We start from the raw sequence: 25,661 nt of genomic DNA on the forward strand, positions 1-25,661 counted from the left end.
ATCCCCCAGCCGTCAGCTGTTGCCGACATCCAAAAAGTCATTTTCCAGTAAGATGGTGCCCTTGTTCATTACTCGTGTGAGGCTCGCTCTGTTCTGAATGAGCAGTTCCCAGATCAGTGGATTGGTCGCCATGGTCCCATCAAGTTGGCTGCTCCTCACCAGTTCTTACACCATGCGACTTCTTTCTGTGGGGCTACATTATGAGCAAAGTGTACACCACCAAGCTGCGAGAACTCCCCACACTAGAAGAATGCATCAAGAATGCATGTGCTTCCATTACTCCCAAAATGTTGTCCAACGTCGGCCAAGAATGCGTAAAACGGTGACTCTCTTGTTCGAAAAGGTGGTGCCCACGTTTAGGTGTACCAGTGACTTTCCAGTACACTTATGAAGCCAAGTTTGATGCCACCAAAATTCTCGTGAATCGTAGACTCAGCAACCAAACTGTCTTTTGGTTTCTCTTGTAACTGCAATTTTAATGAATTTTAAAAAATAATGAGGGAGTTTTGAAACACCCTGTATATATATACCCAAGTTTTATCCCTCCGTGTCCCGGCAGATTTTTCACCAATGACCCCCTGCAGTCCCGACAGATATTCAAAAAGCTTTTTTTAGGCTAAAACCTCTGCTTTTTATGAGAAACATTGAAAATTCAGAGAGAAAGTGCTCAGTTGAGTTTAGAAATATGGTAGAAGTAATAGTACCATTACCTTGTTACCGTGTTCTCTCAGGCCATACTTGATAGAAAACGTTTTCTATGGGAGGGGTAGCTATTTCAAACCATTCATAACTGGTTAGATATTTATTTATTTGGTACGAATTTATATGTAGTACAAGAGTATACTGGTTTTCAGACAATAATATAGGTGATATAAGCATTGTTCACTCACCAAAAACATCAACATATGGCACCTTCTTTTTTGACGTTACTGCCTCATCACTTCTGCTTGTTACTTCCTCTGCCTTATTTCTTCCTTTGTCCTCCACCTCAGGAATCACTTTCGCCTTAACCCGCCCCGTCCCGACGACGTATGGGTACGTCACCACGATTTGCATTTGCCAGTCCCGGCGACGTACCAGTACGTCGTGCAATTGCAAGGTACCTAATTTGCACAATTTTCAATTTTCGCACGTGATTTTTCGTATGTATACACGGGACACCTTCCTCTATTCCTGTACAAGAAACCAAGCAGGGACAATGCCTTACACTGCATAACCTCCCCCCTCCCCCCCTCATGCCATTGTCTTGGCAAAGGACCTGTTACCAGTGACCTGGCTAATAAAGTTATTCAGGGCCAGAGTGATTCCCCAATCGATGACAATGTGGAGGACAATGTTTACATAGCATTAGAAGAAGAAACAGCCAGAAATAATGATCAGGTAGTGTGGCAAAAATAGGTCAGGTATGGTGATTAGTTAGTGAGTGAAACAATGCTTATAATGCCTTTATTACTGCTTGAAAACCAATATACTGTCATACTACATATACATTCGTACCAAGTAAATAAATAAATACCGTTTATGAGTGGATAAAATAGTTACCCTCCCATAGAACTCGTTTTCTTTGGTGCCAGCATGTCAGAAAACCCACTCAGGTAAGGAGGAACTCCTACCTGGATTGGGCACTTTAAACCTCAGGTGAGCGATTTCTCTATGAATTTTCGATGTTTCTCACCAAAAGCGAAGGTTTTAGCCAAAAAAAAAAAAATCGAAAATACCTCGGGACTGGGGGATGTCGGAGGTGCGGAAAACCTCGGGACGTGACGGGTTAAATTTCGTCTTTACTGGCCAGGCCACTGTTAACAGGTGAGTTGCCAAGAACGTCATTAGAAAGACCGTGCTGTGACATGTCTTTACTGGCCAGGCCACTATGAACAGGTGAGTTGCCGAGAAAATGGCATGCAGGCGGGAAGGGGGGGTTAGGTCGGACCAGGCGTTATCCCTGCCTGGCATTGGGTAGAGGAAGGTCTCCCACATATGCCTACCAAAAATCACCCGTGAAACTTGAAAAATGTGCAAATGATGGACCTCGCAATTGCAAAACGTATGGATATGTCGTTGGGTGTCACCGAGACAAAACGTGGTGACGTTTCCATACGTCATCGGGACGCCTCGGGTTAACTGTTTCTCCACATAATAGTTAATGGTAGTATAAAAAAAATTATCCCTTCACTTATATTCACTCATCTAATATTTCCCTTGTACTTTTTTCTCTCTAATTCATATTTATGGATATTTTCTTACTCTAAGAAAATTAATTTATCTGAACATGATACATATACTCCCTGAGATAAAATAAATCTCACTAAGATCGAAATCTTACACGACAGTCATACTTGGTCAAGAAAGAGAAAGACTTATTTGCAAGATAATATTCAGTTAGCTGAATATCTTGCCCCCAGTACATCACACATTTCTCATTTACCCTCTGCTTCTACTTTCTAAAATATGGTAGCCCTCTCTGTCCCCCAGACAATTATATTAGAACATGCATCGCGTCCCAAAGTCACTGGTATGAATCCTGCAGTTAGTTTGTATGAGTTCATCAGTGATGTACAGTCTGCAGTTACAAAGGACATACAACAACAGATTAGATGATAATTACTCACAAGTTGGGTCACTAGTCCATTGGAGATTTTTTGAAAGGTTTACTTCCGTTGATGAATGCTGTAACAAATTCGAAGATTTTTTGTAACCACACAAAGGCAGAATGCTTGATGAGCGTGTACAGATTATTGCAAAGGACGAGACTGGCTAAGTTCATCTCTTCAGAAATCCACTGTTAGAAGCGGTAGTGGTGTCAGCAGTAACAGTTATGTTTTTTTTTTTTATATTCTTAAATCGTCTTGGTAAGATGACTTAGATGCAGCGTTAGAGATTCAGTTTTCTTCAAGGGATAATATAACCATGTTATCTGTACAGACAGAAGAGGAACTCGATATCATACCTTCTCAAACTGTACTCACAGATCAACCAGTCACTAGCTACGCAGAGTCTTTGCTGACTTTAGATCAGAGACACGTCTCGCATTCACTCAGCAAACAAAACGTCACACTATGTTCACCAGCCATGCCACGTGCAAGACCTGCGTCATAAAGCAGTTTCTTTCACAATAAGCCGATATCTACAAGCAGAACGAAGAAAGTTTCTTGGTACTATAAACCACCAGATCGTGAATCCAACTGCTATAAGAGATTTGATGAACGAGGACACAGGTGTGATAGCAGGTCACCTTAACGATCTTGGTAATGAATAGTAAACATAAAAGCCATAATCATTCCACTAGGAAAAGCTGTGCCCTTGCCAATACACAGTCGGGGGAAATCTCGTGCCAGAACCAACCGAATGCTCCATAACGACACAAAATTCTGAGCTCCCAATTCGCCAAATTGACCCTCTGACTCGCTTAGGTATAGTTATCTTAGGTAAAGATGAAGGAGTCCCTACATCATTTTTTATGGACTCTGGGTCTATGGTGAACTGAATATCTGATTCCTCCCTAAACAGTATGAAAGGAAGGATGAAACGGGTCTGGATCCTTGAGCAGCCTGACATTCGTCTCTGTGGTGTTGACGGCTCAGAATTATATGAAGGGCAAGGTAACTTTTGGGATACAACTCGATGAAGTAATATAACCCTTCACAGCTGAGTTTTAAGTCTCATACAAACTTCGGTATCCTGTAGATGTTTTAAATGCTGTTGATACAATGGCTCAACATTCTATTGAACTGATACCTACTTGTGGTAGTATTAAAGTACCGGAACTTTATGTATCAGACATGACTTGCCCATACCCTCTTCTTTCACAGGTAAATTCCATCACACAGACTATCACAACTCCACCACAACAAGTAGATAGCAATGAAGATCATATAATAGTATCTCATGACACCCCCTTTCGCAGTGACACAATGGTTGACTCATGCCTGTAGCATTTGTTTACCTGAAATAATATGGATGACATTTTGCAACACACAGAGATGAAACAAGCAGTGACAAAATGGTGTAGAATTTTGCTGCCGCACGAATTAGCGAAAGTCTCTGTCCGTGCTGTAGGTGCTAAAGAAGGAGAGAATGCATTAACATTACCTGAGACGTGTTATGTGAATGGTTTAATACACGAGTCAGCACTGTGTTCCTTGTTGAAGGATAATTTGTGTTTTCTTTACTTATGAAATGTAACAAATGCTCCACTAAAACTTAAAAGTGGTACAAAGATTGGCGATTTTCAGGCGTACCCATTGGCCGTAAAGGTGTGCCAGGATATACCATTCTCTGTAACTGGTAAGGATGATGATAATTTGTTCAATACAAGTGAAAATCTACGGAATCTGCTACGACTCTTTCAGCTTATCTCACCTTGCAAGTAGATCCGGGCGGCTTCCCTCAGTATGATGAACAATTAAAATATCTTTTGAAGACACATAGAGATGTTATGGCCTTACCTGGTGAATCTGTTGGTACGACCGGTATAACTAAGTATAATACTGAATTGATTCTTGGTACAGAACGAATTTATGTCTCGGCATATAGATTATCCCATAGCTTACGAAAAGAAACTGACGAGATACGGTAGTACAAGATATGCTACATCAGGATATCATTGAACACTTCGTCAGTCCGTGGAATAGTCATCATTTCCTGGTTCCGAAGAAAGGTGGTGAATTTAGACTCGTAGTTGACTATTGCACAGTAAACTCTGTCACTGTACCCGATCGATTCCCATTACCTCTTGCCAGATTTACTAGAATCACTTGGCGAGGATAACGTTGTTTCCACCTCGCCTGACCTACTTAGTGGCTACTGGCAAGTAGAAATGGATGAGTCGTCTCGCCCCATTGCAGCATTCAGCACCCCTTCTGGCCAATATCATTTCAAAAGACCTCCTTTTGGTCTTGTAAATGCTCCATCCGTATTCATGACGTTTATCCATTCTGTAATCAGTGGTAAGATTGGTCATTCTCTTTTTGCTTAGCTAAATGACATCATTATAGAGAGTAAGTCAATCACTTAACATTTTGCCAAGCTACAACAAATTTTTCATCGTTTCCAGATGACAGGTCTATAGGCTAAATTCAGTAAATGCAACTTTCTATATTAGAAAAATAAATTTCTTGGATATGTGGTTGACGCTGAAGGAATTAATGCCTCAGACGAGAAGTTAAGGCAGCCTCTAACTTCCCAGAACCTATCAGTGCTGATGATGTAACGAGTTTCCTTTGACCGAGTAACTACTACCGTTGATTTATGCAAGTTTATGCATAAATCGCCTCTCCTCTTAATTAATTATTTAAGAAAAATGAACCTTTGGTTTGGACTAACGACCTGTCTGATGCGTTTGAAACGCTGAAGACAGCACTTATTAATGCCTCAGTCCTAGCATTCCATGATTATAAGACACCTTTTCTTCTTTGTACAGACGCATCTGAGGTGGGAATGGGTGCGATACTGATGCAAATTGATCATGCAAGGAGGAAACATGTAAAAGCCTATATTAGTCGCGCCCTTAATGCCGCTAAACGTAACTACAGTGTTACTGATTGGAAGACTTTAGCAGTTGCTTGATCTTTCTAACATTTCAGAGAAATAATCTACGGATATGAGGTACATAATTATCGAAGCAGATCATCTCCCATTTTGTGATTTATTCAAAGGAAGAAATCTTACCGGACGTCTAGCACAAAGGTCAGTTATTATCCTAGACTTCAAACCAACCTTTGGGTACGTGCCTGGTAAATCAAATGTAGTTGCAGATGCTCTTTCACGACATGTAACCCTGAATTTTCACCATGTCAACCAAGTGAAGGTCCTTACACCACTCTATCCTCAGATGTTATTTACAATTGTCAGCGCACAGACTTTCTGTGGCCTAGGGTCATTTATTTCGTGGAATCGGGAGACGCATCAACCTTACCTACTCAGCCAGTGTCAGTAGATGATCACATTTTAGAAAGTGATAATTTGTACAAAAAGACATCCCTTACCGGGAGAGACATACCTAACAGATTGATAAATCAACTTGTTGTTCCCACTGATTTATACCCGCAGTACTCCACATCATCCATAACACACCTAATGCATTCCATCCGAGAAAGGATCAGTGTTTGAGACAGGCACATCCTTCATTTTATTGGCCTACTATATATAAGGACATCAATGTTCACTGTGATTTCTGTGTTCCATGTAATTGTCATAAAGGGTCATCTGGATTACCTGCTCCATTTCTGTAATATCCAATTCCATGACGTCCATGGGAAACTGTTTCTATTGACCTCCTCAACTTGTCTCTCACGAAGTATGGTGCAGAGTATTTGTGGATGCTGATCACCTCTCACGTTACTGTGTTCTCGTGGCTCTCCAAGACAAGACTGCTAAGAATATTGCACTTGTCTTCATTGATCACATCATTTGTCCACTCACTACAGCATCCATCGTTATTACCGATAATGGCTGAGAGTTTACTGATAACTATTGGCTGAGCTTTGTAAACAGTATAACATCAGTAAAGGTAATGTCATACCCACCCAATAGGCTTCCAATGGCCTTGTCGAAAGGCAAAATCGTAAGGAGTTGGAATGCTTGAGGCATTAGGTTCTCATAGACCTTGTTAGAATGAGTGGATACCCCAAGCTGCGGCCTCAGTCAAGAGTTCCATCAATAAATCCATTGGCGAAACTCCATTTCTTGTCTAATATGGATCTGATAAAAAAAATATATATATATTCAGTGCTATTATCGAAATCTAGTCCACTCTATAATTTGGATGATTACGTGAAGGTAATAATGATAGATTCCAGAAAAGACATTAGTATGTGAAGGCTAACCTGGACTTATCTAATGAGGAAAAGATACAATGGCAGCTTAGGTCTGCATCGCCTGTCAACACAAAAGATGGGCATTTTGTATTTACACGTTCATATACAGGTAGTTCAAAATTAGATGACAGATTTATAGGCCGACATTGCGTGATATCTCGTAATGTAAAGAACTTGATATTAAGGACTTGTCGTCATCTAAGAGTAAGTGGGTTCATGCAGGTGATCTTAAGGGAACTCCCAGGTACTTGGAGTGGGAGGAAACTCAAGAAAATGATGCATCTTCTACTACTTCTTCTTCCCCTCCTCCTCCATGTTTCCTTGCTACTCTTTCATCACCTTCTATCCTGCATGTTAATGAGTACAGACAAAAACTTAGCTCAGCAACTCGCCCCACTCTTACTTGTGTCTGTCCATCAGGACCACTTAGCTGATCTGAACATTAATCCTGATTTCATTTATAAGTATGATGTTGTGGAGAGAGACGACACCCTCGGTAGCATTGGATGTCTATGGTTCATCTCTGGATGATAGGTAGATTAATCTATAAATTATATTGTTAGCATTAGACACTCGTAGTTCATCTCTGTATAACAGGTAGATTATTTCATATACTGTTGCATCTCTGTTATTAGTTAGTATTATTACATACATAATTAAATTTTTGTCACTAGGTAGTACTGTTTTATATATATATATATATATATATATATATATATATATATATATATATATATATATATATACATATATATATATATATATATATATATATATATATATATATATATATATATATATGTATATATATATATATATATATATATATATATATATATATATATATATATATATATATATATATATATATATATATATATATATATATATATATATATTCATTACATCTATGTTACCTGGTAGGATTATTATATTGTTACATCTGTTACTAGGTAGTGCTGTTACATATATGAATGAAATAGGTATGTAATTGTCCAAACTTTTGAATGTCTTAGTGAAATGGTAAGATCAGTATTTTTATAAAAAGAGTGTATATCATCATCCAGTAATTTATGTTCAGGGTAGAGAATTTATCAACTGTCATGTCATACATACATAGATAGATAAATAGATAGACAGATATATATATATATATATATATATATATATATATATATATAGATATATATATATATATAGATAGATAGATAGATAGATAGATAGATAGATAGATAGATAGATATAGATATATATAATCATTACATCTTTGTCATGTTATACACCTTGTCTCAATTTCAAATCTTCGCATGGTTTTACCATGGGCTCGTACTATCCTGTCGCATACTAGAAGCTACCCCCCTTTCCACGACTATCATATTCCTGTTCGTTTGCGGACATCTTCATCTCTTCCAACTAATTCCCTGCCCTCTTCCTCACAATGACACTCATACTGCATTTTTTGTACTCTGAATTCTTTCTCCTTTCGCACGACCATATGTCCCGTTTGAACTCTTCCTTTTGTGTTCGTCCACGTTCAGGCCATCGTCCTAGTCCGTTGTTTTACTGTGATATCTTCCCGATCACAACTATTCCATGTAAGAATACTATAATCCAGGTATCTCACTTCTTTCATCACTTATTTTTTGAGCCCTCATTTTATATGTACTGTATATTCTCTTACTGCATTCACTATAGTAGGATTTTTGTTTATATTCTTAGTGATTTTTTGTCTACTGCTGTGTTAAATGTATGGAAAAATGACTCCATGAATTAGGTTACAACATGAACCAAGAAAAACAGTGAAAATTGTTAGATGTGAAAACAGCGAAACTTGATAAATGTGAATGTGACGAGAGGAAATTGCAACCAGAAGCTGAAGCTGGAGAACTATAAGTGGGACTATAACGAAACAGGTAAACCACATTGCCCACACCACCTTTACTATACATAATTATGTGAACATTATTTACTTATTACGAGACCTTGTTCTTGCGCGGTGCTATTGTGATTCCTGTATAACCACCTGTTATATAATTTCATTATTCATCACTAACATATGTCAGTATTTTATCATTCTTTTATCAATGTACATTTAGTTAGATATTTTCCATGTTAACTAGTATACTCTTATTATTAGTACAATATATTATCATATAGTTCTCTAGTCATTCGCTTATAATATCAATAGTGTCTATGCATTTTCCCTGTTAAATAGTACACCTTTATTATTAGTTTTTAATATATTATAAATTTCTTGTAATTTACTTATCTCAATATTGATCTACTGTATGTATTTGACCTGTTCACTATAGTCGCGGCGCACGACTCTGTGGTTGTTATTATTGTACCCTGGCAACCTACCTGTAGTACCTGTCAACAGTAAGTCCGATTTCGTATCATATTATACAAGAATCATAGTATTCTACACGAATATATTATGCACGAATATTATTATACATCCTCATCATCATCTTCCGGACCTCCTTTCCCACCCCAGGGGAGGGTGAGGAGTAGCAACGTCCAGAAAGCCCAAATTTGCCCAATCCAATGGGCCACGCTTCCATTCACTCACCATTCAAGCCCCCGGAATCCTGGCTCCATCTGATACGCCAAAAACATCCACCATGTTCTGCAGCTTCATACAAACGTATCGGATAGAGTCAATCCCGACGCTGTTACATTAAAAAAGGGTGCCAAATCCCTAATCAAGTGTTCTCCTCACAATATTCATCCAACCAGTTTGATCTCTTGTCCGTCCCCTACCCTCACCGATTTCCAAACCTCTCTTTCTCATACACTCATCCACTATATCCCTCCACCATCTCCTTGGCCTAGCTCATCCCCACCCTCCTTCAAATTAGCTCAGATATACCTTTTTCACCACTCTGTTCTTATCCATTCTCCCGACATGACCCTTCTCAGTATACTCTCTTCGATTCTGGTGTCCACAGACTTTCTCAAGCCACATCTTTCACGAATCACATTATTTCGTATCCTATTCAATCTCTGTACTCCACAGATAATTTTCAGCAGTCCCATCTCCACTGTTCTCGTTCTTGGCTTTTTATTTTCATGCCACACCACAGTCTTGCATCCGTATGTTAAAAATTGGCACCAATACTCCTTTATGTAAGCATCGTGCAGCTGCAACACTCAAGCCTCTGCTTCATATCAAGGCCGTTATTGCACCAGCTACTTTCCTTCCTTGTGTCACTTTACTTTCCACTTCTTTTGCACATTTCCTCTCTTTCCTATCACAGTATCCAGATGTTTGAACTCTCTCACCAGTTCCAGTCTCTCTCCATTCACTGTAACATCACAATAGTGACATCAGTAAAACTCCGCACAAGTCTATCAAGTTCTTGTCCGGTATTAGCAAGTAGTACTGTATCATTAGGAAACAGCAAATTTGAGATATTCCATTCATCATCATTCATTACCAACGCCATCTTACTCTCCATATATATATGTGTGTGTGTGTGTGTGTGTGTGTGTGTGTGTGTGTGTGGTACCCGGATTGTCAGCACTGGCAGGATAGGGCTGGCGGCACAGGGTCCTCCCGGTCGCCATCAAGTGACTGTGCCAGCAGCGAATGTTGTAATTTCCAGTCATGCTCGTCAGCGGAGAAATGAAGGAGCGGCATTATATATTTTACCAATATCCGTGGCCTTAACACCAACGTAAAGTCAGTTCATTTTTTCCTACGGTCCATATCCCCTTTGGCCCTATTCCTCACAGAACCTCATATTTCACCCTCTACAGAAATATCCCCATTTTGTTTTCCTGGCTGCCATCTCCTCATAAAGTTCCGTAACAAGGGCGGCACCTATTGTTATATCAAATCTCAATAGGCAGTTGACACTATTTTAAACTTCACTTCATCCAGTTTTGATTACTCATTGTACAAACTAAATTGCCTAAATATTACCAAATATATCCGTGTAGTCTATTGTTCCCGCAATGCTTCTTAAGAACCCAGTGTATTTGACTCCATATCCACACAGTTGAGTAGCCTTAATGTTGCCCTCAGCACTGAAATTACTATTTTGGGTGATTTTTTTTTAACGTACATAATGAAGAATGGTTATTGCATTCTGCCAGGACCGAAGATGCCGGTCTAGAGTGCGACCTGTTTGCAGAATCGTATAATCTCACGCAGCTGGTAAAGCAACCAACCAGAATACCAGATAACCCTGACCATAATGCCCATCCCTTGGATCTATTCCTGACAAATAATCCAGATCAATACAGGATAGAAGTGCTGCCACCACTTGGATCCCCTGACCACAATCTAATCAAAGCCTCATTAGTTAGCACCCCCAAACCTCCCCGTTCTGAACCTGTCAGAGTGACCTGATGGCACTTTGACGGGGCAGACTGGGGTGGATTTAGAAACTATCTTGCTGACATTCCATGGCAGTTTTTCTTCCCTAGTGACGCCAATTCTACCCAGTCCCACATTTGCGACTTAATACTATCTGGTATGGATTTATTCATATCAAGTCAACAGTTCACTAAAAAATCGAATTCTCCAAAATGGTTTGATGGCAACTGTGCCAGAGCAACGGCCCAAAAGTCATTAGCATATAACTCTTACTTAAAATAAAAAACATCTGAATCACTCTTTCAATTTAAAATTGCTAGAAACCATGCAAAAGCTGTATTAAATCTTGCTAAATCTAAATTTCTTCAAAATAAAGCACCAAAACTATATAACAACCCTAATGACAATAGAAGATTCTGGTCAATTCTCAGTTCTTTCAATAAGAACTTTAACAAGACATCATACATTCCCCCACTAAAATCTTGAGATGGTAACATTACAAATGACCCGAGTGGGAAGGCAGATATCTTTGCTAGTACATTTGCCAGAAATTCTACCATAGAGGAAGTCATCCAGAATGTCCCAGTACTTGAACTTGACTCTCCCGAAATTGTTCCACTTAAAATACTGACAAGACACGTAAAACCCATCCTAGACAATTTACCCACCAATAAAGCTCCAGGACCAAACGGAATTCCTCCAATTGTTCTGAAAAAGTGTTCCTCGAAGCTTCCCTTTGTTCTAGCTAAATTATTCAGACTTTCCATACATACTTCTTCATTCCCTAATTCATGAAAAGAAGCCAATATCCATCCAATTCCAAAGAAAAGAAGTTCCTCTGACCCCTCTGATTACCTACCAATAGCTGTCACATCTCTTGGTAAAGTATTTGAAATTTTAATAAGCACATACTTAACGTCTTGAATCCAACAACTTAATTAGTGATAGACAATATGGTTATCGCCACGAAAGATCCACTATTGACATACTCGGTCTCCTGATTCATACCATTCATCAATCAATCGACCTACATGGAGAAGCTCATGCAGTAACCCTTGATATTTCTAAAGCTTTTGACAGAGTATGGCACCGTTCCCTGCTGTCCAAACGCCTTTGCTATGGACTAACGTCTTTTGTTCCTCTACTTTCCTTATATTTCAGCGACAGAAAGATGAGAGTAAAAGTAGATGATGTGTATTCCAATTTCCACTCAATTAACGCCGGTGTGCCACAGGGATCAGTTCTGGTGTCAACCCTGTTCCTGGTACATATTAATGACCTCTTAACTGTCACCCACAATCCCATCCATTCATATGCAGATGACTCAACACTTCATAGTTCATTCACACTCAGACACCCATTTACAAAGTCTAATGTCACTAACTCTCAACTCAGTACAGCCATCTCTATAAATCAAGACTTATCTACGATCAATGTATGGAAACATATAAACCTTGTTTCATTTAATGGTAGTAAAATCAAATATATACAATTTACTAACAGACAGATATTGCCAGATTCTCATATTACCTTCAATGCTACTAATATTCCCATCTACAAAAGTATTGAAAGTCTCGGTGTCTCATTTGATGTCCTCAGTTGGACCTCTCATGTCAGATCACTTGCTAAAACTGCCTCAAGGAAACTTGGATTATTGCACAGAGTCCGTAACTTCTTTAATGACGAGCAGTTAGCTATAATTTATAAGAGTCATGTGTCCTCTCAGCTTGAATATTGCTCACTCTTGTGAAGTGGATGTGGAGAGGTTGCATTAACACAACTAGACAAAATTCAGAACAAAGCTGCTGGAATTATAAATAACCCTGCTATTACAAATAAACTATCTCCCCTACAAGTAAGAAGCCCTTTCATTATTTTACAAGTATTTTTATGGCAAATGCTCAGACGAAGTTGCATCCATTGTGCCACCTCTCCATGCCTTCCCTCGTGCTACACGGGCATCTGGTAGCACTCATGACCTGAACGTCACTCAGCCATATTGCAAAACTTCTACCTATCAGAATTCTTTCATTTCCCGAACTGCATCTCTTTGGAACTCTCTTCCCCAGAGTTGTTTCCCTCCAAACTTCAACCAACAGCAGTTCAAGTCCAACTGTTACACATACTTTATGAATTGAGGACACCAGTAATCTAGTGTATGGATTATATTTTTTACTAATTTGTTTTTCCTTCCTCTGTTGTGTTGTATATATATATATATATATATATATATATATATATATATATATATATATATATATATATATATATATATACACTGAACAACCATGTGGACATCACACAACCTTGTTGAATGCCGACACTGATCATGAGCCATTCACTTAGATGCCCTTTTACCCTTACATATGCTTCACTACCATCGTAAAAACGCTTGACTGCATCTGTCAGCTTATCATCTACATCTTATATGCACAAAAACCTTCCACAATCCTTCTCTGTCTACTTTGCTGTATGCTTTTTCTAGATCCATGAATGCCATAAACACCTTATAGTCCTTCTCACAAGCCTTGTCCACTATCTGTCTCACTGCAAATATTTTATCCACACGTCCTCTGCCACTCCTAAAGCCACCCTATTCATCATTCACCAGGACTTCTTATAACTTTCTTACTTTCTCCATAATACTTCTTCCACATACCCTCTCTACAACACTCAGTAAACCTGTGACACGATAATTCTTGCGCTCATTTCGCTCACCTTTATTTTTGTACAGGGGTACAATCACAGTCTTTTTCCACTCTGCTGACACAGTTTCACTCATCCATGCCTTCTTACATATCTCCAGCAAGCACTTCCTTCCACTATCTCCACTACACTTAATGATCTCTCCATACATCTCATCAACCCCAGCTGCTTTCCCATTTTTCAGCCGTTTCACAGCGTTCTTCACCTGTACGAGTGTCACATTTCCTATCACTGCATTCCTTCTCTGCTCACCCCCAAAACCAGTCATGTTTATAGCGGCACTGCTCTCTCTATTCACATTCATCAGGCTTTCAAAATATTCTTTCCATTTGGTTCTTGCTTCATCCGCATGGGTTAATAATCCACTGTTCACATCCTTAACACTATCACATTTCTTTCCACTGTCACTTCTACATTTCCGCACCGTTTTCCAGAATAACTTCCAAGTTTCAGGGTAATTTGCATTCATTTTTCTTCCTAGACCATCATTTACCTCCTTTTTCCTCTTCACTTATCTCTTTACATGCTTCTTGCTCTCAGTATATTCAGTTCTTATTTCAATCGAACCCCTGTTCTGTAACCACTCTAGCCACTTCTTCCTCTTCCTCCGCCGCTCTCTTAACCTCTTCATCCCACCGCGCCGTATCTTTCTTCTGTGTTGTTACTCTTGCCACACCACACACCGCTTTAGCATTACTAACTAAGCAATACCTATAAGCATTCCACATGCTGTCCAGATCCATTTCATTCCAGTTCACTGATATTATCATACACAAACATATTATACATAGATCACAGGCGTATCATATTATACACGAAATCGGATGCACTGTTGACGGGTAGGTTGTCAGGTCACGATAATGACACCTCAGAGTAGCGCACCATGATTATAGAAGACTCTTATTAATATATTATCATATAATTTTCTTACCATTCACTTAAAATATCAGTATCATTTTATTTTTTAAATTAATTTCTAATAATCTCTGTATATGTAAGAAAGAAAAAAGAACTATCAGGAGATATCTGTTTCACCCAGGGGGAAAAAGATATGCCAGGAGTAAACAACAGGATGCTTCGTGCTGAGGCATCTGTGAACTTCCTGAGTCAGGCTGAGACAGCAGACCTCTTGCAAATTCTGCACGAGAGACTGTTATATCTGTTAACAGTGTAGGGGTGACGTTGGGCAACACACAAAGGAAATTCTCTGTCTGTGCCCAGAAAAAATTGTCTGACAGTTAGAGATCAAATACACTCTGTAAGTGTATCATCTGAACTCCCAGTCAAGCCTCCAGTAGTATTATCGAGTCTATAAGATCAACTTGAAATCCTGATGGTAAATTTACGGGCCCACATCTCACACGTGTGTGTGTGTGTGTGTGTGTGTGTGTTTGTGTGTGTATGTGTGTGTGTGTGTGTATGTGTGTGTGTGTGTGTGTGTGTGTGTGTGTGTGTGTGTGTGTGTGTGTGTCGTCATTTTACTAAAAGACTCGGAATCTACAAACAAGAAGGGATAGTTTTCATAGTCACATCAGGGATGCAGGTGTTACAAGAGCTAACACGTTCAACTCGAAACTCAGAGAAACTGAACTGATTCCTGAGTTGGTCACGTATCTTGACATTAATACCGAAAACTGAACATTTTCTTCACACAATTACGACACTTCATAATTAGACGTCGGGATTAAATTTTGCGCCACTGGCACCAGTGCTATGTGTCTGCAATGGCCTATGTAAACAGATTTCCCATACATTCAGTAATTCTATTCCATTCGTGAGATTACTGAATCCGAATCCGTGTAACTACAAACGATTGAGATTCGAGGCTGAAGCCCGAGAGCCCTCCGCAGGAGCAACTGCTTCAAGGCCCTGTTAATACTATGCCTTCCTATTTTTCACACTCACAAAACCCCATAAACTTTTAGTGAAACGATGTTAGTAAAACATTTCACAATGCTTTGCTTCATTATTGTGGATGGTTGGAGAGGACTGAATGGTTGAAACGATTCAAGTTTTGTGTTGCAGTACACTAGTTCAGGTGGTCATACAGAGTTACTTAACCCATACAACAGGAATTCGACCACTGACTGATATTCCTACAAGCACCAGACTTAATCCCTTCAGTGCAATCATATATTTGCTATATACTCTTCCTACTTTCTGACAACACTATTCCACTTGAAAGTTTCAGACTGGAAAGGATGTTGGATACGGCTTTCATTTACTCTGTCGGTGTTCGGATAGTTCCAAAACTGAATAAAAACGTCTATAATTCATTGTTAGGTCCAGATTTTTACCATTTCACGTAGCTCAGTGGCAGATGAAAAAAAAGCCATGGCTTGACATTCTTTCAGTATCACCTCTTTGCGATTACCATCATATTCATGTTTTGTTGCAGCTCATGACTGATTGTGGAGAGACTGAAATTTTAGGCCATGGTAAACTGAACAGAGCATAGGGAGAATTAGGTGAAAATAATTACGCCATATTAGTGAATGGGGTTAAAAGCAAAGACACCAACCCGTCCTGGTGAAATCCTTTGCAATTGACCTGAGTGCATGCAAATCCAGCTCCATGTACACGAAGAGTCCCTCCCTCACCCTCTCCATCACATCGTCCATATTAATCTCATCCAGCAAAGCAATGCGGTCCTCTTTGTGCAGACCCCAAACGTTGTGCAGAACACCACTCGTTGCACTCTGCAATAATATAAGCAGTTGTGCATCAAACCCAGCGGCTGATATTCTAAGCTTAACTCATTCTCCTCTCTTTTTTGTAATCTATCTTGTTATCCAAAAACCTTTCAACATTTAAATTTGAAGACCCTACATGGTTTACTCAGACCTCATAATCTCTTAATAACAACGAAGATTAAATAGTGTATGCCACTTTCAAATACCTAGGGTTTCCTGACACGCTAAATTTTGTTATCACAAATGTCTGCTGTTAAAATGTTTCCTCTTCTAACACGCGAGAGAGAGAGAGAGAGAGAGAGAGAGAGAGAGAGAGAGAGAGAGAGAGAGAGAGAGAGAGAGAGAGAGAGAGAGAGAGAGAGAGAGAGAGAGAGAGGGCAAACTATGTCGATTTACTCTTACTTGGCCTAATATTGTCCCCTCTCCATCCTAACTCTTGAGCTGTAACAACAGAGAAACACTGTAATATGATGCTAGTCACGAGGGAGTGCTATGGAAAGTATGCCACTGAGCTACGGGAATTTAGCTGTAAAAGGTCGAAAATCTGGGTCATGTGAAAGAGAAAAGGAGATAATAATCACCATAATGGACTGCGTTTGCGCTGTCCCAATTCTCAGCATGCCCGTTAAAGAACTATCCACAAAGTCTTGGTAGGACTGTATGGGCAGCGGGATGTGTCTCACGGCCAAGAGGGACATGAGGTTTCCGGCGTAGCTTCGTGTCAGCACCAGAGTTGTCAACATCCACACGCCCAGCAGTACCTTCTCCCACCACCACCACAGATACGTCGTTGTTGCCAGATCTTAAATTTACCAACAATATTATTCTCGCAGTCATCGACATTAGAATATTATCATCAAAATCTTAGCAGTCATTGTTTGCGATAGCTTAATCCCTCTAGCTGAGTTCAGAGTATTCCAACATTTTCAATCCTGGTTTTTTGTTGTTGCTAGTCAGTTCCTGACCACCTAAACAACCAATGAGAGACAATCTTACCTTGCTGCAGAAGTACTCGAATAAAACAAGCAGTCTTGGTCAGCAACGTCTCCAGATTAATCGCCAAAAATGGAAGTGCCAAGAGCAACAAGACCAAGGCAGCCAGCACCGTCAGCAGTACCATCAGTATGGCCACCCACACCAGGGGTGCAAAGGGCAGCAGGAATCCCCAAGGGTCCACCTGCTCCCGCCCACGACCAGCCAGAATACGAAGGTAGTCGGTGTAAACAGAGAAAGTGAAGTCCACCACTTTGCTTCGAGGCTCCGTGATTTGAAAGAGGCCGTGAGCAATGTCCACTTCCTATTGAGACACATAAAATGATTGAGAAGAGTTGTCCTTTTCTCAAAGTTTTCAAACTGTTTCCGAAGGATAGTGTTGTACCCACGACACAACAACAAAACGATGATACTCAGCAACAGTTAAAAGGGTGGTAGAGAAATAGTTATGGTGAGCAAAGGAAGGCGTGGGATGGACTGAAAATCTGAAGAATTGTTGGACTGGGACATGTGAAAATGAAAGTACGGTTAGTGGTTTGAGTGTAGTGACAGTTTATCTCAGTCATCAAGAATCAGATGGTCATAGGAAGGTTAAATAAAAGGGCGTGAAGGTGAAATAAATGAATGGAATGAGGTGGAACTGAGGTGGGGTGGGGAGGGGCCATAAGAGCATGCCTGTAGAAGTGGTTTCTATGTAATTAATGGTTCGAATGCAGTAAGTGTTTATTACAAAGTTTTCTCTAAAAACTACAACCACAGCCATAAGAAGTTTGTTTTGCCTTGCTGTCACTTACCTGGTGTCTCGCGATGCAGGTAGAAACATATACCGGAGTTCCAGAAAGCGGCATGGGTTTGGACCCAATTTTTTTAGACCCTATACAAAGCAGGATCATTATTTCCTATGTGAACAATTGCCTTTATTTTGATTAGGTTTGGTATTTTGAGATAAGATAAAAATTGGTTATAAAAATTGTGTTACTACTCACCTCCTTCACGGTCATTCCAATCATGCCCGTCCAGGAGCCATCAGGAAGCAGCATCCCAAACTGTCCATCAGGAGGCGCCAACCACTTCTGACTGATAATGGTGCATAGGTTATCTGTACGTCCAAGACTGTCAGATACTGTAGCTCATTAATGTGGCTATACTTCTTACTACATAGAGGGGATTATATTCAGCTTAGCATAAACTTTCTAGGGGTTAAATACAGCTTTTTATTTTTTACCTCCTCATTATCATTTCTTAAAATAACTTAATAAATTCGTCTAGAAGCACCAAAAGTAAACTACAAATGACGTCCTCAAACTGAAAGGTTAACGCAGTTTATACAGGAATATATTCCATGGAAGAATGATCAGCAGAATGTCAACTACGTCAGTATTAGGTGTCCGCATTTCTCGTACGCACAAATAAGCTAATTAATTAAAGTTCTGAACGATTCTTTATTTATCAGTCCGGGGACACAAATTTCCAACTTAACCCTTTCACTCAGATGCACCATGTCTCTGACAATGAGCCTACACGTGGTGGCACTGTGCATCCTGGTTAGAGCAGCTGCGGCATTCCCTCGGCAGTCACAGCACCGTTGGCGAAAGCTTTGCCATTGCAGCTGACATCTCAAAGGCTTTCGATCGAGTCTGGCCAAAATCTTAAATTTTCAAACTGCCCTCTTACGGTTTCTGTCCTTCTGGCTGTGCTTTTATCTCTAGCTTCCTTTCTGGTCGTTCTAAAACTGCAGTTTTAGTCGGCAACCATTCGTCTCTAGAGCTATCAACAATGGCGTTCCTCAGGGTTCTGTTCTATCACCAACTCTCTTCTTTCTATTTATCAGTGACCTTCTAAGCTGTACACCTAGCCCTATTGAATCATACGTTGATGACTCCACCCTTCACCTTTACATTCGTTACTCGCAGCGTCCATCTCTGCAGGTACGCCAGCAAACATGGGATTAAGCTATAGCACGCCTAATGCCTCATTTGGCTCATAGCTCTGAGGAAAAAGTATTCTAGTTGTTTTTAATGCATCAAAAACTCAGTTCTTACATCATTCAACTGGCTAAAATCTACCACAGGAATACTGTATCCTCCGAAATTTAACTGCATCAAACTCAATCCTGTATCATCTTTGAATAGACTTGGGGTTTCATTCTCTCGAGATTTATCTTGAGATCAGTTTACCTCTCTTATTAAACCTACTTCTAGGAGATTAGGTGTGCTAAGCCGACTCCGTGTCTTCTTTACCCCAGAATGGCTGTTGGCTTTACACGGGTTTCATTCGTCTACGTGTAGAGTACGAGTACAACTCTCATGTGTGCGGAGGCTTCCCTTATACAGCTCGTCTAAAAAAAAGTTAAGTAAAAGGCTAGTCGTCTAATTAACTCTCCTCTTCTTACTGGTTCCCTTCAATCTCTGTCTCTTCGACGCACTTTATCATCTTTATCTCGTTTCTTTCATTACCTGAATGGCCACTGCTTTTCTGAACTGTCTGTTTTCATCTCTCCACAACCACTCTGGCAGCAAACTCTCGTTCCTTTTCTGTCCAACTCTCATGTGTGCAGAGCGTGAACCCTGATACTGTCTTCCTTTGTCTGTATTCCCTACTGCGTATGACCTCCAATCTTTTAAATGCAATGTGTTTACGCAGTTCGAAGTGAAAGGATCTTGAATTTCGTTCTGTTATTATATTTTTGTGTTTCTTTGTAGAGAAGTAGAAGAAAACTGTCCTTCAGTCACACAAACACCAAAGGCCAGAGACACCCAAATACATTCTGAATGAGAGTGACCCAAGGATGGTTTTAGGGGGGATTAAAATTTAGATCTGGGTCATTTGAAGTCGGAGGAGTGTTCGCCTTTTTGGTCCGGGCAACGCCGGATACCCCTGCAGCCCAATTTTTGGTATGGAGACTCACATAATCTCCATTTCAGACATAGGCTATGTGAGGTTGACCTCCGAGGTCATTTGAGGTCACTGGTTGGAGGTCATTTCAGGTCACCGGTAACAGTAAACAAGTGCACACAAAAGCTATGTGTTAGTTTGTGAAAGCTGAAATAGAAAGTTCCTGGACCTCTCATAATCCCTCTTCAAGCATAAGAGGTACATAGTCATTCTGGAATAGAAAGAAAGTTTGAACTAGAACAAATAGTATCAGAGTGTTCACCTTTTTAGCCCAGCAATATGAGGTACCCCTGCTAGTATACATATATACATGTACATACATCATCATCATCATCAGCAGCAGCAGCAGCAGCAGCAGCAGCCATGACAAGTCCACTGCTGAACAAAGACCTCCCCCAACCTTCCCCACGAATTCCTTAACTGAGCCAATCTTTTCCATGTTTTCCCTGCAAATTCTTTATCTCAGCTCTCCACCTCCTGTCTGGCATTTTTCTGTCACGCTTACAATCTCTTGGTGTCAAGTCAGTTAGCCTCTTGCTCCGTCGGTTATCCCTTATTCTTGCTACATGGCCCGCCCACCTCCATTTCTGTTCTTTTATAACTTCTATATCTTTTACTTTAGTGTAATCTTTATCCCAAGTTGCTCTTTTCCTGTCTCTTAAAGATATTCTCAACACTGACCTTATCATTGCTCTCTGAGAACGGATTAATTTATTTTCCATCGATTTTGTCAGTTTCCATGTCTCACAGCCATACGTCATAGCTGGAATTATACATTCGTTATATACTTTTCGTTTCATACAAACTGGCAAACTACTTTTCATAATGTCTCTGTGTTTACCGAAAGCTTTCCATCCAATTGTAGTGAGTCTTTTTATTCTGCTATTATGATCTTTTGTTCATTTTAATATTTGCCCTGAGTAATTGTACTCCTTGACTTCTTCAAGAATTTCTTCGGTTATTCTGATGACGCTTTTTTGGTGTTTGTGGATTAAACATTAGTTTTACTCGGGTTCATTTTTAGCCCTACTTTGAGACTTTCTCTGTTCAGGTCATTTAACATTTCTTGCAATGTCTCTGCCGTTTCTGAGATTAGGACAATGTCAATGTCATCTGCAAATCTTACATGGTTTAGCTTTTCCCCATCTATGCTCACTACTTTGTTTTCCCCGTCTGGCTTTGTGAAAATACTTGCTAGGCATGCTGTAAATAATTTTGGTGGAATCGCATCTCCCTGACGCACGCCCTTCTCAATCTTATTTTTTCCCGAGTCCTTATGTCATTTCACTGTAGCAGTTCCCTCTTTATATATGTTTTCGACCAGTTATAGAATGCTGTCATTCACTCCTTGTTTTTGCAATGAATTTATAATTGCTATGTGCCCCACTGATTCGAAAGCCTTTTCGTAATCAACAAAATCAAGCACAGTGGTTTATTATATTCTGTAGTTTTCTCATTTAACCCGAACCTATGTATGTAGATGATCTTTAATAGAATACCCGCTTCGGAATCCTGCCTGTTCACGAGGTTGGTTTTCCTCCAAAATTGTTGTTATTCTGTTCATAAGCTCTTTAGTAAAGGGTTTTTTAATGGCTAATAATAAGCTAATGGGTCGATAGTTACTAAGGTCTTTTGAGTCTCCTTTTTTGTAAAGTAAAATAACTATTGCATTACACCATGTTTTGGTTATTTTCTTCTTCTCTACTGTATACATTGAGTAAATAAGTGAGCAAGCCTGTTTTGTACTTCTACTCCAGCATCCAATAGTAAAACTGCTACTCTTCCATCTTCTCCCAGAACCTACCCTCTTTGCATATATTTAAGAGAAATATTACTTCGTCTTGTGTTACCTCAGCTATTTTACTTGTGTCAACTGAAAAGTTAGCTATTGGTACTACTGTCTTTGATGCATACAGTTCTTTGTAAAACTCTTCAACTCTCTTCCCATCTTATCTCTGCATAATGACTTCTCCGTTTTTGTCTTCCAGTGATGTAATTTGTTGCTTTCCTAGTGCCATTTTACATCGGACCTGTTTCAGACTTTTTTCCTTTTTTGATGGTTACTTTGATCTGATCCACGTTTCTCTTACTTTTTTCTTCTTATTGTCTTTTGTTGATAAGGTTATTTAATTCCGCTTGTTCTTTTTCATCTTTCTTTGTTTTTATTTTCCTTTCCTTCCTTTTTTTCATAAGCTCGAGTGTCTTCTCTGAGTACTACTTGGTTTTGGTTGTATTAGGTTTGTTGGAACTTCGTAGCCACCATTTATATATATGTAACTCTTTAATCTTGTAATAGGTGAGTCTTGAGTTTTGGTTAAAGTTATTTTGGTAATTGAAGAGCAGGAGGAGTTAAAGATGAAAACAGGGAGTTGATCATGATTTATTATCTTCAGAGAAAGTCTAAGTTGAGCAGCGTATGTATTACAAGGGACTTAATATACTAAGTCTAGTTGGACCGCTCTTCTTATTCGTTCTCTCCACTACCTGCCGGTTCTATGGCCAGTCCCTTTCTGAGCTCTGATTCCTACATTCTTGTTTAGCATGGGTCGTGTCACTTGTGCTATACTGTTGTTGAAATATTCTAGAAGCCTGTGTGTGTGTATGTGTGTATGTGTATGGTCACGAGGCGCTGTTTGTGGGCTATTGTGCTGGTATGAGACATTCTGGAGAGGTGCTAACGTCATTTCCTTTAGGCCCCTAGGTTTGACATTGACTTAACCTCTAGACTATATATGTATGTTGCTAGCTAGTATGTATTAAGATATTTTAGAGTCCTGACATACGTCGGTCACGCAGCTGGCGGTCCTCCGACAGCAGTCATCATTGACATATGCTAATTTATTAACACATAATATTCTTCTTCTTCACTCTTAATACATAATATTGATTATAATATTGTATAGATATAATATTAATGGTAATATTGCAATGATCCAGTAATATTACATTTTAAACAAGTTGTATACATAATTGAATAAATGCAATATGGTAAAATTGTTTATTGTATGACATTTTGTAAGATGTGTATGTATAATAGTAAAATGCATATATGCAAAAAAAAAAAAAGTTCAAAGTTAAGATTATGGTAAGAGCTATAAATATTTCGTATAGAGATAATGATACTGGTATACTTTTATATCATGTGTCATTCTTCTTCTTCTTTTTTAAAATAAAATTAATACCATATACAAATATGTACACTTCATTCAGGGCGGTTAACTTGAATGCTCACTCCACCCCCAGTAAATACCGACTCCATATTTGCAATTCTTGCATGTATTCTGTGCATTGCGAAGAGCACTACTGCAAATACAATACAGAAGATTATAAAGACAGTAGGTGCTGAGCTATACACATAATATGGATTGAACATACTCAAACTCAAATCATCCCAGGGCTTCATTGTTTCATTGATCAGTTGCATAGTTTCAAACTTAGGTGAAGTCAGCTTAATATTTGTGCTCATGGTTAAGTCCATATTAGGCAGTGAGTGGAATGTTTGTGTGTATGTATGAGAATGGCATAGTGATTGATGGTGGATAAAGCAGACAGCGCTGGTGTAAATACCGCACAGTAGTCTGGTGCTATGTATAATCCTGATGCTGAAGTATAAGATGGTGGTATATCTGGACAGACTATGTAAACTGATGTGTTATGAGTGAAATGAAAAAAACTGTGAGTGTCCGATGCGTTGATGTTGTACAAACTTATCTGGGGCAAAAGTGAAGTTGCAATGATTATGAATATTGTCATTTCTGATGATAGCCATTTCACAAGGGACTGTTTCAGTAGGCTGAAACGTGGAAATGTACTCAGGACAAAGGTGAACAGCATGTAAGGATGTGCGGCACTTTCGTTCAATCGTTGATTCACTTGGGAAAGTGACAGTGTTCCGTCTCTTGGAGACCATGATGAGTTCAGTGTCTGTGTTGATGTTGATGATGACCAAAGTATTATTATTCTTAGAAGGGAAGGGGTGTATTTCGTATACTGTGAACAGGTCGTCAGTTATGAATGGTACATGAACTACTACTGATGTTGGTGTTAGTGTTGCTTCTAAATATGGATAATATTGCATGAATTCCCTACTTCGGAACAAAGGCTTCAATTTATGTTTATGTATGACTTGACTAATTATCTGACGTAGCTCATGAACTAGAAGTAAATCAATTGTGATCTTGCCATCACCGGCATTCGAAATTCCTTGCATAAGTGTCCTGTAACGAACTTTAGTGTTGTCTAACTGGAGTAGAATTGTGTCATTGTGTTCCGTGATGATGAAGTGTTGGAAAAGTGTTATGTTTCCTTCCATGTCATTTATTTTATCTACACTTTCGAGAGCTATGTTTTCCGCCTTTTTCAGATTTTTCACGGTTGTCTTCATTGCTGAGTTATGTCCTGAGATGAATTTATCTTGGTATGTTAGTAGCGGAGCTATTTTATTAAATTTGTTGTTTATTTCTTGAAGGTCTTCCTCTGTAGCCAATCCAAAGATGTTCGCAAGAACTGCACCACCAAGGTCGAACAAACCGCGCTTTTGGGGAGTACGTGTAATGTTGTTCGTGGCACTCAGTACCTTCGTTCCAAGAGATGGGAGATCTTGGATTATGATGAGCATAGTTGACTTCCCCTGTTTTATCTTCCATTTCACTAACTTCATCATATCATCCACTTCTTGTGTGTTACGTGCTTGTGAAACATAGCCTCCTATCATGATGTCCAGAGTTCTCATTGGTCTCGCAATGTTCTCTAGATAAGAAGGTAATTCGTATAAGTAATCCAAGCTGATTTCAGTACTCATGACATCTCTTACGATTGATGTCGTGGCCGTGGGAGCTATGAGGCATCCTTGCCGTACTATGTGTTGGGGGTCTAAGTGGGCATATCCTCTTGCTATGTAGAGGAGAATCCATAGCATAAGTCCCTTCATCGTTACCTACCGACAGAAAAAAATATCTTAATTTTCTAATATGGTCATGCTGTGGTCGATGATAGTGATGATGTGCGTTACGGTTGACTAAAGTAGAACAGTAACTTGATTGTTATTTCATTTATAGAATGAGTTTAAATCGATATTTAAATCTCGTAAATGATGTACTGTAGATTTTATTGGAACTGTTGCACCTATGTTTGATTGTTTGGTATATGACCTTAATTTATTTTTGTAATTATTGTTGTTTTCTTGATTGGTTTCATGAGTTACGTTTGGTCGTTCGGTTGTATCTGAGGCTGTAT

The 25,661-nt window shown here is 39.3% G+C and overlaps 1 protein-coding gene across 1 annotated transcript in view; it reads right to left on the reverse strand.

Annotated features, from left to right (window-relative positions):
* Window positions 1–356: 356 nt before the first annotated feature.
* LOC145405572 (glutamate receptor ionotropic, kainate 4-like) overlaps window positions 357–25,661 on the reverse strand; it is a 34,983-nt gene continuing 9,678 nt past the window's right edge. Inside the window, exons 3-7 of the mRNA XM_080276902.1 lie at window positions 18,518–18,608; window positions 17,535–17,835; window positions 17,120–17,340; window positions 16,446–16,544; window positions 357–467 (exon numbers count right to left, since the gene is read on the reverse strand). Of these exons, the coding sequence (XP_080133028.1) occupies window positions 357–467; window positions 16,446–16,544; window positions 17,120–17,340; window positions 17,535–17,835; window positions 18,518–18,608 (823 nt within the window). The remainder of the gene's footprint in view (window positions 468–16,445; window positions 16,545–17,119; window positions 17,341–17,534; window positions 17,836–18,517; window positions 18,609–25,661) is intronic.

Source organism: Coenobita brevimanus, chromosome 67, assembly GCF_032717465.1.
Source record: "Coenobita brevimanus isolate Jiangsu-jjx chromosome 67, ASM3271746v2, whole genome shotgun sequence".
NCBI classification, from domain to species: domain Eukaryota; kingdom Metazoa; phylum Arthropoda; class Malacostraca; order Decapoda; family Coenobitidae; genus Coenobita; species Coenobita brevimanus.